The 17,224-nt window shown below is 40.2% G+C and overlaps 2 protein-coding genes across 2 annotated transcripts in view; one reads left to right on the top strand and one right to left on the bottom strand.

Annotated features, from left to right (window-relative positions):
* The window catches only part of SPATA6L (spermatogenesis associated 6 like), a 33,985-nt gene extending 26,507 nt beyond the window's left edge, over positions 1–7,478 (bottom strand). The window contains exons 1-2 of the mRNA XM_087822679.1: positions 7,341–7,478; positions 1,916–1,964 (exon numbers count right to left, since the gene is read on the bottom strand). Coding sequence (XP_087678805.1) covers positions 1,916–1,964; positions 7,341–7,355 — 64 coding nt within the window. The 5' untranslated portion in view covers positions 7,356–7,478. The remainder of the gene's footprint in view (positions 1–1,915; positions 1,965–7,340) is intronic.
* Positions 7,479–7,817: 339 nt separating this feature from the next.
* PLPP6 (phospholipid phosphatase 6) lies at positions 7,818–10,715 on the top strand. The gene has a single exon (XM_016214295.2). The coding sequence runs from the start codon at positions 7,818–7,820 to the stop codon at positions 8,730–8,732; it is 915 nt and encodes a 304-aa protein (XP_016069781.2). The 3' UTR covers positions 8,733–10,715.
* Positions 10,716–17,224: the final 6,509 nt, after the last annotated feature.

Genomic DNA, 17,224 nt, shown 5'->3' with positions numbered 1-17,224 from the left:
TGGTGATAATCATTTTGCAATTGATAAGCTGATCCTAAAATGGAAAATCATGGAAACCTAAAGAGCAAAAAAACGGTCTTGAAAAAGATCTAAGTTGGAAGACTCACACTTTCTGATTTCAAAACTTATTACAAAGCGACAATGATTCAGAGTGTGTGGTATCGGCCTCATAACAGGTATGTGTTTTAATGGAATAGAACTGAGAGCCCTAAATAAGCCCTCACATTTAGAGCCATTAATTTTCAACAAAGGTTGAAATTCAACAAAGGACTATTCAATGGGTGAAAAATACTCTGATCAGCAAGTGGTGCTGAGACAACTGGATATCCAGATGCGAAAGAATGAAGTTGAACCCCTACCTCATGCCATTTACAGAAATCAACTCAGTATGCATCATAGACCTAAATGTAAAACCTAAAACTATAAAACTCTTAGAAGAAACATAGACATAAATTTTTGTGACTTGACTTAGACAATGGTTTCTTAGTTATAACATTTAAAAGCACAAGTAACAAAAGGAAAATAGATAAAATAGAATTCATCAAAATAAAAAACTTCTGTGTTTCAAAGAACACCATCAAGAAAGTGAAAAGAATGGGAGGAAATATTTGTGAATCATACATGTCATATGGGACTTGTATCCATAATATATAAAGAATTTACAACTCAATAATAAAAGGACAAATGCCCAATTAAAATATAGGCAAAAGACCTGAATAGATAATTCTCTAAATAAGATATACAAAGGGCCAATACACAAATGGCACATGAAAAAATGCTCAACGTAAGTTATCAGGGAAGTGCAAATCAAAACCACAATGAGATTCCACTTCACACCCACAAGGACGGCTACCAATCAAAAGGCCAGACAGTAACAAACGCTGGTCAGGATGTGAAGGTATGGAACCCTCCTACGTTGCTAGTGGAGTGTAAAATGATGCAGCTGTTTTGGTAAACAGTCTGGAAGTTCCTCAAAAGATTAAACAAAGTTACCACATACCCAGCAATTTCACTCCTAGGTGTATACCCAAAAGAAATGAAAACATATGTCCACAAAAAATTTGTACACAAATATTCATTGCGGCATTATTCATTATAGTCACAAAATGAAAACAACCCGAATGGCCATCAACCGATGAATGGATAAATATGTGACATATCCATACAATGGAACATTATTTGGCCATAAAAATAAATGAAGTACTGACACATGCTATCTTGAAAACATTATGCTAAATAAAAGAAATCAGTCACAAAGGGACACATATTGCGTAATTCCATTTATATGAAATATCCGGAGTAAGCAAATCTAGAGACAGAAAAATTAACTAGCAGTTGCCTAGAGCTGGGAGAGATGAGGAAGAATGGGTGCAGGGCCTGGTTGGTGGCTCGGTTGGTTGAGAGTCATCCCATCCCATGCACCAGGAGGCTGCCAGTTCGATTCCCAGTCAGGGCACATGCCAAGATTTCCGGCTCGATCCCCATGGGAGTGTGCAGGAGGCAGATGTTTGTTTCTCATCAGTTTCAACCTCTCTCTCCCTCTCCCTTCCTCTCTCTGAAATCAATAAAAACATATTAAAAGTAAATAAAAAGAATAGGTATAGTGTTTCTTTCTGTGGTAATAAAAACGTCCTAAAATTTATTATGGTGATAGTTACACAACTCTGTGAATACACAAAAACCATTTAATTGTAAAAATTTAATAAACAAACAGAATGATACCTTCTAGTATATACCATCTATATCTAGAAAAGAGTTTGTAATTTAGTCAAAAACATGATTTAAATTTTACAGACTCTCTTGAATATTAATATAGATCAAACACGGAAGTATCACAACTTAGAAAACAGTAGAATTTTTTATCTGTGAATTACAGACAAACAATAGTCTTTCTTTTTTTTTAGAGAGTACCTACTTTCTAAAATGTCTGCTACAGCTCCAGGATCTATTGCTTTTTCGAATAACTGCAGGAAAAAAATGAGGAAAATACATTTTCAAAGTTTCATTAATATATACTTATAGAAATTATAGATTACATTCTTCTAAATAATTAACACATATCAAATCCAGCCATGTAATATTTTAGGATTCAAGAGAAATACCTTTAACAGGTATGTGGTTAAAGTTCAACAGATGACTACAGAATAAATGAATGAGAATTAACAAAACAATATCTAAGTTAGCTGAATCTACCACATGCTCAAAATATCATCAACTTGACTTAGCCTTACAGTTTGTTGCTAAAAGTACAATTGTCATCAACCTCAAAGAGTCTTCAGTACCTAAAAAACATTATGCATACCACAGATATTCATAAAATCTTAACTGAATGAATGAGTTCTCTTGCTAAGGAATTGGTTGTGCTAAAGAAAAAACATAGAAATTCTATCTGTGTGTAACACACAAAAAAAGCTAAGTCCTAGTAGCTACACTCCCACAAAATTTAAAAATAACTAGAGAGAGGAAGAGCCTGATAACTTTTCAGTATATCATGAAGCACAAGAAAAACTGTGATAACCTGTCTAGCCATTGCCAAATCTGCATATTTCGTCCTTGAGATAAAAAGAGCCTGGTATAGGACTGAACTCTAGAACACTGTTTAAAAAAAAAAAAAAAAAAGGTTTTCAGCAGAGTTTGATTGCAGGCATTCATTAAAGTTCTGATTTAAATAGTGTCTGAACTTAAGCATGGTTAAACTCTACTTTTATTCCAAAGCCAGGTCTATTTTAACTACAAAAATGAGGCTGTCCCCTGTAATTTTTGTCTTACTGACTTGGATTTATCAAGCAAATATGGGTGGTTTTTTTCCTAAACTATTTCAGTAATTACATCCCCTCACTTCATCCATGTCTAAGGATTTTCTCAAGTATGATTTTAGGGAGTACATGACCAACATGAACCGCTTAAACACAATGGCTCACACATTTCTAGGAGTAATTTCTTGTTTATCCAAATGCTTTAGAACACTCAATTCTGAGTTACACAGAAGGTCCAAGGAGAAAAGATTTTTGTTACTTGTTGCAAGTATTTGCATTTAGAGAATGGAATAGACACAACAAATACTTGCAGCAAAAGAATGGAACAGATACAGCCAAAGCTGGAGCAAACAGGAGGAAAGCTGGAATATGAACCCAAACAGCTCACACAAGAGGGCAATTTCCAAAATTTAAAATAAAGCATTTATGAACAACTATAGCCACCAAGCTGGACAACCTGGATGAAATCAACAAATTCCTAGAAAAATGCAACCTTCCAAAACTCAATCAGGAAGAGTCAGAAAACCTGAATAGGCCAATAACTGCTGATGAAGTTGAAGCAGTAATCAAAGGGCTCCCAGCACACAAAAGCCCTGGCCCCAGATGGCTTCACAGGGGAGTTTTACCAAACATTCAAAGAAGAATTCACACCAACCCTCCTCAAACTATTTCAAAAAATCCAAGAGGAAGGAACACTTCCAAACTCTTTTTACAAGGCCAGCATTAGCCTAATTCCAAAACCAGATATAGACACTCAAAAGAGAATTACAGGCCAATATCCTTGATGAACATAGGTGCTAAAATCCTCAACAAAATATTAGCAAATCAGATCCAACAACATATTAAAAAGATCATACATCATGATCAAGTGGAAATTATTCCAAGGATGCAAGGATGGTACAATATTCATGAATCAATAAATGTGATACATCACATAAACAGACTGAAAGACAAAAATCACATGATCATATCAACAGATGCAGAAAAAGCATTTGATAAAATCCAACACCCATTTTGATAAAAATTCTCAGCAAAGTGGGAATAGAGGGATCATATCTCAACATAATAAAGGCCATATATGACAAACCTACAGCCAACATCATACTCAATGGGCAAAAACTAAAACCATTTCCGCTAAGAACAGGAACAAGATGGAGGTGTCCACTTTTACTATTCTTATTCAACATAGTACTGGAAGCCCTAGCCACAGTAAAGAAACAAGAAGAAAATATAAAAGGTATCCAAATGGGAAAGGAGGAGGTAAAACTGTCATTATTTGCAGATGACATGATATTGTACATAGAAAATCCTAAAGACTCCACCAAAAACTACTAGACTTAATAAATGAATTTGGCAAGGTAGCAGGATACAAAATTAACACCCAGAAATCTATGGCATTTTTGTACACCAATAATGTACTCTCAGAAAAAGCAACTAAGAAAACAATCCCACTTACCACTGCAACAAAAAAATTAAAATACTTAGGAATAAACTTAACCAAGGAGGTAAAAGACCTGTACTTGGAAAACTATAGGACGTTGCAAAAAGAGATAGAGGAAGATAAAAGCAAGTGGAAGAATATATTGTGTTCATTGATTGGAAGAATTAACATCATTAAAATGACCATAATACCCAAACCAATCTATAAATTCAATGCAATACCTATTAAAATACCAAGAGCATATTTCACAGATCTAGAATAAACACTTTGAAAATGTATATGGAACCAAAAAAGACCCCGAATAGCCACGGCAATCTTGAGAAAGAAGAACAAAGTTGGAGGGATCACAATTCCAGATATCAAGTTATACTACAAAGCACTGTAATCAAAACAGCCTGGTACTGGCACAAGAACAGACATATCAATCAGTGAAACAGAACAGAGAACCCTGAAACAGACCCACGCCATTACGCTCAATTAATATGTGACAAAGGAGGCAAGACATATAATGGAGTAAAGACAGTCTCTTCAGTAAATGGTGATGAGAAAATTGGACAGATACATGCAAAAAAGTGGAACTAGACCACCAACTTACACCATACACAAAAATAAACTCAAAATGGATAAAAGACCTAAATGTAAGACATGAAACCATAAGAATCCTAGAAGAAAATGTAGGCAGCAAAATCTCAGACATCTCTCGTAGCAATACGTTTGCCAATACATCTCCTAGGGCAAGAGAAACAAAGGAGAAAATAAATAAATGGAACTACATCAAAATAAAAAGCTTCTGCACAGCAAAAGAAACCATCAACAAAATGAAATGGGAGCCCACTGTATGGGAGAACATATTTGCCAATGACATATCTAATAAAGGGTTAATATCCAAAATATATAAGGAACTCATACAACTTAACAAAAGGAATACAAACAATCCAATTAATAAATGGGCAAAGGACCTAAGTAGATACTTCTCCTAAGAGGACATACAGATGGCCAAGAGACATATGAAAAAATGCTCAAAGTCACTAATCATCAGAGAGATGCAAATTAAAATGACAAAGAGATATCACCTCACACCTGTCAGAATGGCTGCCATCAACATATCAACAAACAACAAGTGCTGGCGGGGTGTACAGAAAGCAGAACCCTGCTACACTGCTGGTGGGAATGCAGACTGGGGCAGCCACTGTGGAAAACAGTATGAAGGTTCCTCAAAAAATAAAAATTAAACTGCCCCATTTGACCCAGTGATCCCACTTCTAGGAATATATTCTAAGAAGCCTGAAACACCAATCAGAAAGAACTTATGCACCCCTATGCTCACAGCAGCGCAATTTACAACAGCTAAGATCTGGAAACAGCCCAAGTGCCCATCAGTAGATGAGTGGATAAAACAGCTGTGGGACATTCACACCATGGAGTACTGTGCAGCTGTAAAGCAGAAGGATCTCTTACCCTTTGAAACTGCATGAAGGGACCTGGAGAGTATTATGCTAAGCGAAATAAGCCAGTCAGAGAAAGACAAGTACCACATGATCTCACCCATATGTGGAATCTAATAAAATAAACTGATGAACAAAATAGATCAAGAGACATAGAAGCATGGAACAGACTGAGGGATCTCAGAGGGAAGGTGGGGGTGGGGTGGGGGATGGGTGGGGAGAGATTAATCAAAGAACTTATATGTTTATATGCATAACTCATGGACACAGACATTGGTATGAGGAAGGCCTGGAGGTAGGGTGGATGGGAGCAATGGGGGTAAAAAAAGGGACATCTGTAATACTTTCAACAATAAAGATAAATTAAAAATAAAATAAAGCATTTAAAAAATAAAATAAAGCACTTATGTAATTGAATTTTGTAAAATGAAAAATATTCCATGGTATTTCTGACTAGTAATCTCATATGCACAGCTTTGCAAAAGAGCAGTAGTGGGATCGAGAATGTGATTCTGAAACTCACTCTCCTCTTCTATAAGTCAAGGAGGTTGGACTAAATAACCTTCAAAGTCATTTACAAATTTATCATTCTGTGCTTCTATAGTTTTGTATCCTTGAGTTTCTTTAAAAAAAATTTTTTTTAATCTTCTATAGAAGCAAACAAAATTGAGAAAATAAGAAATTGGGGGGGGAATAGACTGGATTTCTACCACCCACTTTTTACCACTACCAACATCTAAATGGTAGAAGTAGACTCCTTTGGATTCTAACTATATGTTCCAAGGTAATATACACTTGTTCCTCTTCTCTCTCATCCAACCAGTTTGGTAGACTTTATTTAAATTAATATTGTAATTTATAAAAATATTACATGCAGCTCCAGTCCTTTAGGCAATCAATCCTCATCTGCTCACCCATTCAAAACAGGTCATTTTCTGGGCACCGCCATTCACACCTTTACAAGTGATGGGCTCTACCTGAAGCCTTCCCACACTCACCCTCTTCCCGCAAAGAACCACCTCAGTGATATTATTTGGGGCAAATTCACCAGATTCATCAAGGTTCCAGGAATCAGACTGATTCCATCTCCAAATTCCAAAACAAAAACTTCAAAGAACTGTGATTGTACAGTAATAAAATTAATATTTCAAAGTGGGAAGATTGGTCATGTTTTGACTATTTATATCATACTTACAAATAAACCAGGTATCACCTAAGAAAACCCAATTAAGTCTGAGGATCCTTTTTGTTTTGTTGTGGGATTTCAGATACAGGATTTAACTAATTTGGTTATAATTTTTATTATTATTTTAGTTAAAAAACATTTGTTTCTGAGGTCCGCTAGTTTGTTGATTATCCCTGTCATAAATGTAATGCAATTGCCTCTAACATCTCCAAGATCATTCAGAAAAGGCTCTCTCTGCTCCAGTTAGAAAATGCCATGGGAGTTCCCAGAATAGAAAACATCATTGACCAGGGTGTTTAGCACTAGATTGACAGAACTTGGATCAGACCTGGGCTGCAAAAGCAAATCTTCCAACGACGGTTCTGTACTGTGCTCAGGTGCCTTCAAGTAATTTTTTAAAAGGAAATTTACAAAATAACCACAGGAACCGTGTTCTTTATAAGAACCACTAAAGGATCTTCAGGTAGCAAAATTTAAATTTCTCTATTTAGCAGCGAGAAAGTCAAGATCACCTTTTTAAATCTCATTCTCTGCTGAATCGTAATAGGGAACACGGAGGGAAAGCTGTCTGTCTCCAGGTACTGGTTCAGGAGGTAAACCCCAAGGTACACATCTTGCTTGTCAGGAAGGAACACCCCTGGGCAGGAAATCTTAAAAACCAGAAGGAAAACAAAAACAAAAACAAAAACAAAAACAAAAAAAAGGAGAACAGGGTTGGTGGGTTGGTTTGTTTTTAAAAGGGCTCTATTTTCTCTAACCAACCGCAATGACAACCCCCCGCCCCCCGCAGCCCCTCCGCGGACCCCCCACCACACTGCCCCTCGGCGCCCCGCTGGAACTCCCACCCCCCGCCTCCGCCAGGTGTCACAATCGTCCTCTCGCGGGCTCCTCTCCCCGCCCCCAGGAGGGCGGTGCGGAAGCGGAAGAGGCTGCGGGGCCGCGAGCTGCGGGTAGGCCGTGCGGTTCTGGGGTCCGGGCCGCCCGCCGCGATGCCGAGCCCCCGGAGGAACGCGGAGGGACGGCCGCTGGGCGCCTCCGCCCCGAGCAGCAGCAGCAGCCCCGGCAGCCCGGCCCACGGCGGCGGCGGCAGCGGCAGCGGCAGCGGCAGCGGCAGCGGCAGCGGCAGGTTCGAGTTCCAGTCCCTGCTCGGCGGCCGCGCGTCGGGCGCGGACCCCGCCTGCGCCCGGCTCCGCTTGTCGGAGAGCCCGGTGCACCGCCGCGGCTCCTTCCCGCTGGCGGGAGCCGCCCCGTCGCAGGCGCCGCCGGCCCCCCTGCCCGAGGAGGCCCGCATGGACCTGAACCCGTCCTTCCTGGGCATCGCCCTGCGCTCCCTGCTGGCCATCGACCTGTGGCTGTCCAAGAAGCTGGGGGTGTGCGCGGGGGAGAGCTCGTCCTGGGGCAGCGTGCGGCCCCTTATGAAGCTGCTGGAGATCTCCGGGCACGGCATCCCTTGGCTGCTGGGCACCCTCTACTGCCTGTGCAGGAGCGACAGCTGGGCCGGGCGCGAGGTGCTGATGAACCTGCTCTTCGCCCTGCTTCTGGACCTGCTGCTGGTGGCCCTGCTGAAGGGGCTGGTCCGCAGGCGTCGCCCGGCCCACAACCAGATGGACATGTTTGTCACCCTCTCTGTGGACAAGTACTCCTTCCCTTCGGGCCATGCCACCAGGGCTGCCCTGGTGTCGAGGTTCATCTTGAACCACCTGGTGCTGGCTATTCCACTGAGGGTGCTGGTGGTGCTGTGGGCCTTCATCCTGGGCCTCTCCAGGGTCATGCTGGGGCGTCACAATGTCACCGATGTGGCTTTTGGCTTTTTAATGGGCTACATGCAGTATAGCATCGTGGACTACTGCTGGCTCTCACTGCACAATGCTCCAGTCCTCTTTGTACTGTGGAACCAACAGTGACATCATCTCATTCATTATGGCACCGGGAGATCTAAAGGTTTCCACATGGGATCATGCCGACATAAACCAGCAGCCATCCTGCTTGACATAAACCAGCAGCCATCCGCTTGTCCCCCTTAGGACATTTTAGGCTTCCTTTGGGATTATCAGATGTCCTACCATCTTGATGGGTTGCTAGGCTGTAGTACATGCTGGCCATTACTGATCACAACCATATTACAGAAAGAAAAAAAAATTCCCTCTATTATACATCCAACAACTGTTTTTATCTCTAGGACAACTGTAAAGAAACCAAGCTGGGTTGATTATAATGTTGCAGTTTTGTAAAAGTTAACTTCAGAAAAACTGTGTTTTTGTAGTCATCCTATAAGCCAACATATCACTTGTAGACTGAACTTTGAAAAAGAAACAAGATCTTTATTCTGTAAATATACATGCAGATAAACTGCATACTAATCCTAGTTCTTGGTTATTTAAGAGTCTAAGACATAGGTTTTTTCTAGTTTATTCCCTGAAGATCTGTTGCCACAGCTGGGGAGATTTCCTCTTAATCTTGATTTTCTTGCTAAGCATTTTTAGTTTATTGTCTCTTCCACCTTTGCAGATTGGATAGTGAGAAGAGAGATTATAGTACATATCTTTCTTTCCTTTACCTCCTCAAAAGATCTTAAATTTACATTTACTTCCCACTATAATATTGTCTTTTAGCATTCAGAGAACAAGCCAAGAACTTACTTGAAGAAGAAACACTTAAAGATGGGCACATCTATAGTCAGCATAAAAAAGGGTAGGATAGGTCAGTGGCCTCATGGAAAAAAACTAAGCTGCTGAGGAGGTCAGAGGAACTGAAAGTTTAGGGGTAGGGTAACCACATACTATGTTGATGGACCAGTATGGCAAGAGATGGGGTCCTGCTGCCTGTCATCTCTACTGAATAAAGAAAAATGCTCCTCCTCTACTGAGGTAATAAAATGGGAAAGTAATGTGATTCTTTGCAATGCAAAAGCGTAAGCTTTTTCATATATACCACAAGGATGACCTTGTGTATTACTGTTTTTCATATTGAATTCTGTTTCCCCGTATATAGCATACTTTAGGTAACAGTATTTAATTTGAAATTAATCAGGGGAGTCTGCTGCTATACCAGGTACAAGGTACAACTACTAAATTTCCATTGACCTTTACATTTAAAGCAGTTTATTCATGGTGCCTCCCCAAATCACAAGACCAAAGGCCACCAAATGTAGGGTGGACTCTGCTCTTTATTCTTTGGCCAGGAAAGACTGAAAGGGTTTATGTGCTTTAAATGCTTCTCTACCTGAAAATAAGAACTTTTAAATTAACTGTGGAACTGGTGGTGTCTTCAGATAATTTTAATGACCAGTTATTTTGACTTTTATAAATAGAATGTATTATGGCCTTTGATTTGTCATATTAGACGTGCACATAGGAATCTGGAGAATGGCTGTGATAAATAGGCTCTGATTGGGTGGAAACATAAACTTTCTGAGTGTGAGAGGCACACTGAAAGAGGAACAGCTACTTTTCGAAACAAAATAAAATCATTTGCATTCCCCAAACTTTATGAACACAGACTACCTCTTTACTTGCTGAATAACACAAACTGAAGCTGTAAGTGGTTTGCTTTATCATTTAATCTTAAAGAGATCCTTTATATTAATGGCAGCAATATTCAGGCCAGATATTTGGAAGCATAACGTTTCCTCTTACAGTGTCCACAAGTCTGAATATTGGAGGCTCAAAATTAGGCTTACCTTCTGGGTTCGTGGTTATACTTCTGGAATTCCCTTAGTTCCTGGGGCCTAGTTTGCTGGCTTTAAAGCACAGATTAGTTCACCCTGTTTTTGGAGTATCCTAAGTACTGTAGAGTTGAAAACTGATTTCACTGTTAATTACTGTATACTGAGGAATGCCTTTTAAAAATAAAATTAACCAATAATGTTGGATGAAATGAGATGAAAACTTGTTTAATTTCTGCCTTGCTAGAGGAAGACTGATTTATCACTCTGCCTCTCATGAATTCCTCCACATTACTGCACCTGTTGAGAGCTCTCAATTGATACAGCACAGTTGATACAGCCTATTTGCTGTCAAAGTGGGACAAATCCTGGAAATTCTGCTATTTTGTAGCTGCATGAATGATAAAACACTGCATTTATCACTTGGATAGAGGCTAACAAGATTTTCCATAGTCATAACCTGTTTAGCATTTTTGCTTGTAATCATGGCCAGGAGAGAAGGCCCTACAGTTTGTAGGCAAAGCTTCGTGACAGCCTGACACTACAGATGGAAGGATTGCAAAGTGGAAGCTAAAATACGAAGAACGACTGACCCCAAACAGGAACAATGGAGTCACTGCCACAGCATCTCACTTAAGCAAGATTCAGTGGATAATTCAGTTGTTGATTGACTGACTTCCCTTTTGGATTAGCAAGCCAGAGCCATTTCTAGGGGAAATAGCGTAGAAAAATATTTGATTGGTTTGTAGAGGTGAAAAATTATCAGGAAATGATGAGGCTTTTTAAAGTAAAATTATAATCTGGTTATTTAAAGGAGAGGGTTTTTAAACCTTTCGCAAATCTTTATCCTGGAAAAGAAAATCCTTGGATTTAATGCAGGGTTATTTTAAAAGAACAGAAAAATTCAGGATAAAGCTAAGAAAGAAGATGGCTTTAAGGGGAGGAAAAGTGGGAAGAGGCTGAGCTGGATTAAAGGTTAGGAAGTCAGGGAAGACCAGTGTAGAAAACCTTAGGGACAGAGGTACTGTTTGTTCCAAAAGATAATGATGTTTGTGTGGTGAGGTGGGAGGGGGGAAGTGAAAACGACCTGGGGCCATTTAAGAACCTGGGGAAAGAGTCTGATTTGGGGGCAAGGAGGGAGAAGTTCGTGGTTCTCTTACCGCCCGGATCTGCAGCTCCACCACCACCTCCAGAGGCATCGTTCCCTGCGTGGGCGAAAGGACCGGAATGACAAGATCCTTTTGTGCTGAGCCTTGGACCGGTCTTTCTTAGTTTAGCTCAATCCCTAGGGCAAACGTCCCCAGCAGCTTCCCCAGCCCCCACCCCCTCCTACCCCCATCTGATCCCCAGCGCCCGGGTCCCTCCCACCCGGACGGGTCTCACAAAACTGGAGCTGGAGCTAAAGCTTCCAGAAGGCGGGAGCGTCGCGTTGCCATGGAAACTCAAACGCTCAGCCTTCCGCCCTGGAACACCCGCGAGGTCCACGGCGCAGGCGTGCTCGTGTCTCCCGCGCTCCGCTGGGAAAGCGCGGCGCCGACGTGGGTTTGCCCGGCTGCTCTGGGGCTAGAGGGTGCCGGGGACAGAGGCTGTCGCCAGAGCGAGATGCTAAGAGCCCGAGTTTTCCTTTAAACCCAATGTTTATAGTATCCATCTAAAATGGAATGTGACGATAGCTCCGTTATAATTTAAGCGCTACCCATTTTTAGCAGCTATATGACCTATCCCCCCGCTTCCCCCCGCTCAAGCTCTGGCATTTCTGTAACAATTCGGTTAATACAGTAGTCTGTCCCTAAAGGTACTCTCTTGCTTATGAAACGTTATGTCCTCATGTTTGGTTTGGAAAACATAGCCCTGTCAAGAGGTTAAACGTGTGCACTTTAGAAATGTAAGGGTGCTCTTTAAAGAGGTTTAAAGGTTAGGTATCCCGCTTTGGCCACAACTGAAATTGTCGCTCTCGCTTTTGGGGGTTTAGTTAACCTAAGGCAAGCAATGAATGACATTATCTCCCAATGGGTAGTTACTGTTTTTGTTGCCAAAAACAGGTTGACACTGCAAAAACCGTCAGAGGTGGCAGACAGGGCAAGAGTTCTTAACCTTAGGGAAAATTGCACCCCCCACCCCCAGTATTTAACAGATAAGAATGAAGGAAGGGAGGGGAGAGGGGCTGTTTCTAGCCAATCGGAAAAATCTGTTAGGGCCAATGCTGACTCTTTAAAAAAATGTAATTGTGATGAGTTATTTATTACTAACATTTTGTATTGGAGATTTATGTAATTGCAAAATGCAAGTGCAGAAAGATGTCCTGAAACAAAAAGTAGGTATTCATATGGTGGTTGGAGTTCCTTTCCCTGAAAGGGAAAAACAGTATGATAAAAAAGGGTATGTTGTGTCCTTAACCAGTCCTTGGTGCTCTACGTACCAAGAGGTACACCAGTGGGTGCTTGGCTCCCCTCGGTAGAGCACTGACTGATTTGTCGGATCGTAACAGCTTGCTGGCACTCAAACTAGTTTTCCTCACTGCTCGTCCCTGTCAGTGTTGACAGGGCTCCGGCTCTCGGGGCTCCCTGCATCAGCCCCCCAGTCGTCCAGCCCCTGGAATCCGCAGTTCCCTTTGCCACGAGGTCAGACAATGTGAGAGTAAGATTTTCCTGTTTTCTGTGCAGCAGCTTTTTTCCAGACCTGTGTTTAAGTTCTTAAAAGTTGAATCCTATTTTGATGTGGGATTTATATCACAATAGAAACTCAGCCTAAAGTGATCCTTTGGAGTTTTCCAAGGCTACTCCACTAGGAAGATCTAGATCTGGAGTTTAGATCTGGAGGCCTGAGAGATGCTTGAAGATAAGGGAAGGGTCAGGAAGGCATGTAAATATCCCCACCTGACACAGTCTTTTCTAGATTTTCTGTCTAGCTGCTGCCTCCATGTCCCTTTCTTCCTGACCAGACCTCTTCTGTACAAGTATAGTGATATATGAGGAATGGGCCTGTGTTGACCCTTACAAGTGAGTCACCACCAACACCAAAGCTAAGACATCAAGGAGAGTGACAATCAAAACCGATGAATAAATAAGTGACCAGAGACATAATGGGAGGAATCAATCTTTATTGAGAACCGACAAAGTTCTAGGCACACTGCATACGCTAACTCATTGCATCCCCACAATCACTCTTTGAGGAAGATATTATCCCTATTTTACAGTTGCGGAATCTGTAGCACAAAACCAGACCACCTTTTGCCCAAGGCCACACAGCTAAAGGGAAGCAACCACACTTGAATTCAGGTGTACCCTGCCACATCACTGTCCCTGTAACATAGACATCCTAGAGATACCATGTCCCATCTTATGCTCTTCCTAGGCTTAACTGAACTGTCCTGAATAAAACTGGGAACTCCTTGTTTGGCTCCTAAGACACAGGCCTCTTCTGGTTTCCCTCCAACTCTTTAGCCATTCTTTCTCTGTCTCTACCTGCCTACGCAATGTCTCTAGGTCCTTTTCTTTCCTCACAATACCTTTTATCTAGGGTGTCATCCACTGTGTGTGTGTGGGTTAGCATAGGCACACAGATTTACATATAACACCCAGGCCACTCTCCCTAACAAGGTGACAAGGTGGAGTCTCATGATTACAAATGTATATACACATATATAAACACATATATATTTAAATTTAAATTAACTAAAACTAAATTAAATTAAAAATTCAATTCCTCACTCACACTAGTCACACTTAAAGTGTTCAATAACACCCTAGCAGGTTTGCTCAGTGGTTAGAGCGTTGCCCCACAGACTAAAGGGTCCCAGGTTCAATTCTGGCCAAGGGCATATACCTCGGCAGGACTCAATCCCTGGCCCTGGGCAACCAATTGATGTGTCTCTTGCATATCGATGTTTCTCTCTTTCTCTCCCTTCCACTCTGAGAAGCAATGGAAAAAATATCCTCTGGTGAGGATTTAAAAAATAAAAATAAAAAATGAAGTGTTCAGTAGCTACATGTGGCTAGTGGCTACTGTATTGGACAGTGCAAATAAAATTTCCATCATTACAGAAACTTCTACTGAGCATTGTTGCTCTCGAGCTAAGTTCACTTAAAGGAAATCTGGGGAATAGAGAAACATGTTAGTGACACCACAAGGAAGCAAACAGACACATCCAGAATGTGGGACATTTTATAGGACAACTGACCCAATTAGTCTGCAACAAGTCAATGACATTGAAAAATAAAGGAAGCAGGAGAGGGGAACTGCTCTAGATGAAGATACTTAACGAACCTGACAACCAAATATAATATGTGGGCTTTGTTGGGACCCTGATCCAAATAAACCAACTTAAATAAAATACTTAGACCATCAGGAAAATTTGATTATGGTTTGGGTATTAGATAATACCAAGCAATTGATTTTTATAGGTATGATAATGTCTTTGTGTTTACATAAGGCAAATATCAACATTGTTTAGAGATACATATTAAGTAGAAATGACCTAATGTCTAAGATTTTGTTTTCAAATACCCTAGGAAATGAATAGAAGGAATGGATAAAACAATGTAGCAATAGCTTGATAATTGTTAATCTGGGTGATGGATATATGGAGTTTATTATAATTCTCTACTTTTATGTATTTAAAAATATTCATAACAATTTTAAAATCTTTAATTCATACTTAAGAAGAGGAATCATATCCTTATATGGACCCCCTTCTCTCCTAAAATACCCCATCAAGAGGATTCTTAGAGGCATCACTATGAAATTCCCTCAATAGAAAACTTACCTACACTTAAAGAGAAAAATATGATGGATCTATTCACCAAAATGTAGGTAAGAAAATTATTGTGATGTGAAATCCTTTACAAGTAATTCAGAGGGAAACCCACTTAAGGAAAACAACAACAACAACACTGTATTATAAGAATAGTGGTGTCTGCATGAATGTCCAAAACAGGAGCTGATAATTTGAGTAGTATTTCTTTAAGTATATATACCCCTCTAGAATTTCTCCCAAGTATCAGGAATGCTTCCAAGGAAGGAATTAAATTGCAATTGAACAACTTTTAACAATCTTTAAGTCATTTGGGATCTGGGCCCACACGTGGGATATATTTTACAAACTTCATTTGGAGTTCATGAGTTAAACTCATATGTTACTCTTTAGCTTCTGCTTTGACTCACTGGCACTTACTTGCAGGCTCAATACTTACTTAACCATACAACACAAACCTTTCCACAAGGACTGCCCTTGGGCATTCTGGACTACATAATCCATATCCTTCCATTTTAAAGTAATTTCTATTTGGGAAAAACTAATTTGCTCCTTTGAATTTCAGCTAGCTAGTTCTATGTCCATGGGAGTACTAGGTTAATTATGACCCAAAGCAATTTCCAAGGAATTATATTTATTATACAATATAAGAAAGTAGAAAAGTATGATTTTGCTTCAAGGCTTGTAAAAAGTGTCCATCTTACCTGGGCATAGGATTTAGGCCCCAGAGTCAGCAATAGCTAAAACAAGACTACTTCTGATGTTATTATATCCACCCTTTCTTCTACAAAAACATACCCATTTCCATTCCCCTTTTACCCTCTTCTGTCTTTATTTAATGCTGTACCTTTCCTTTTATCTTTGTTTCCATTCATTAGTTCCCTATTCATCTTTGCAGCACATACTTACTGAGTACCTACTATGTGCTAGGTACTGTTCTGGACGATGGAGGTACAAGGGCGAACAAGAAACAATCTATGCTCTTGTGGACTTTACATTCTAGTGCAGGAAGAAATATAGTAAGTGAACATAAAATAGTAACAGTATGAAAAATGCTAAGAAGGAAATAAATACCCAGGGGGTGAGAGAGGTTACAGGTTGGAGAGGGAATAAGAACCTGATTTAGACCCAGGGTGGACAGGTCAGCTTCTCTAAGGATATGAAAATTTGATGTAAAATCTAAAAAGGAAAGCATGACCACTAGCATGTCCTTTAAAGAACTAACAGAAAAGCTAGCCAGGAAAAGGGAACAACAAATGCAAAGGGGCATGGGTCAAGAAAGAAATTGCTATGTTTGAGGAACAAACTGAAAGGAGGCCACTGAGCATACCAAGAGAGACCTGGACCGGGGGTAGAGGAGGTTAAGAGATGACACTCAAGAATTGGGCTGACACTGGATATTACAGGAACTTAAACAGTTACGACAGGTAATGTGATTGAGTACCTAACACCCATAAGCTCTTCTTCCTTGCTAAATGAAACCCAACTTTTGCTCGGTTGGCAATGCATCTAGTTCCAGGGTATGAATCATAATTATTTATGGTGAATGATATGTACAGGGAAATCACTGGGAGATTCTGAGAAACATTTTAACAGTAATTTCATTTGAAATAATTTATTAATTTATATGAAAGCTACAAGTGAATAAAGCTGTTTTTGCTTCCTCTCCCTCTATGCTTTACCTGCTGTCATATTTTCTCCTGTGGCTTTCACACCTAACCTAAAAGTTTTAGACACAGTGCTTCTCAACTTTTATTTGTAATTAATTATTAAGATATAACAGACTCATTGGAAATTATTCAAATAGCATAATATAGGAAAGCTAAGAATAGAAAGTAAAGATGCTCAGAAACTTTCCTCCCAGCTTTATTCACCAGGGGTAATCATTAACAATTCTTGTTTACCCTCCAGGAATTTTTCTATACAAATGTACATACACACACAGTTTTTACACTAATTGGATCATTCTCTTTCTCTAC

Source organism: Miniopterus natalensis, chromosome 12 (assembly GCF_054644295.1).
Source record: "Miniopterus natalensis isolate mMinNat1 chromosome 12, mMinNat1.hap1, whole genome shotgun sequence".
Taxonomy (NCBI): Eukaryota; Metazoa; Chordata; class Mammalia; order Chiroptera; family Miniopteridae; genus Miniopterus; species Miniopterus natalensis.
Note: the sequence above shows the minus strand (reverse complement) of the source record. Positions and strands in the feature narration are given on the sequence as shown.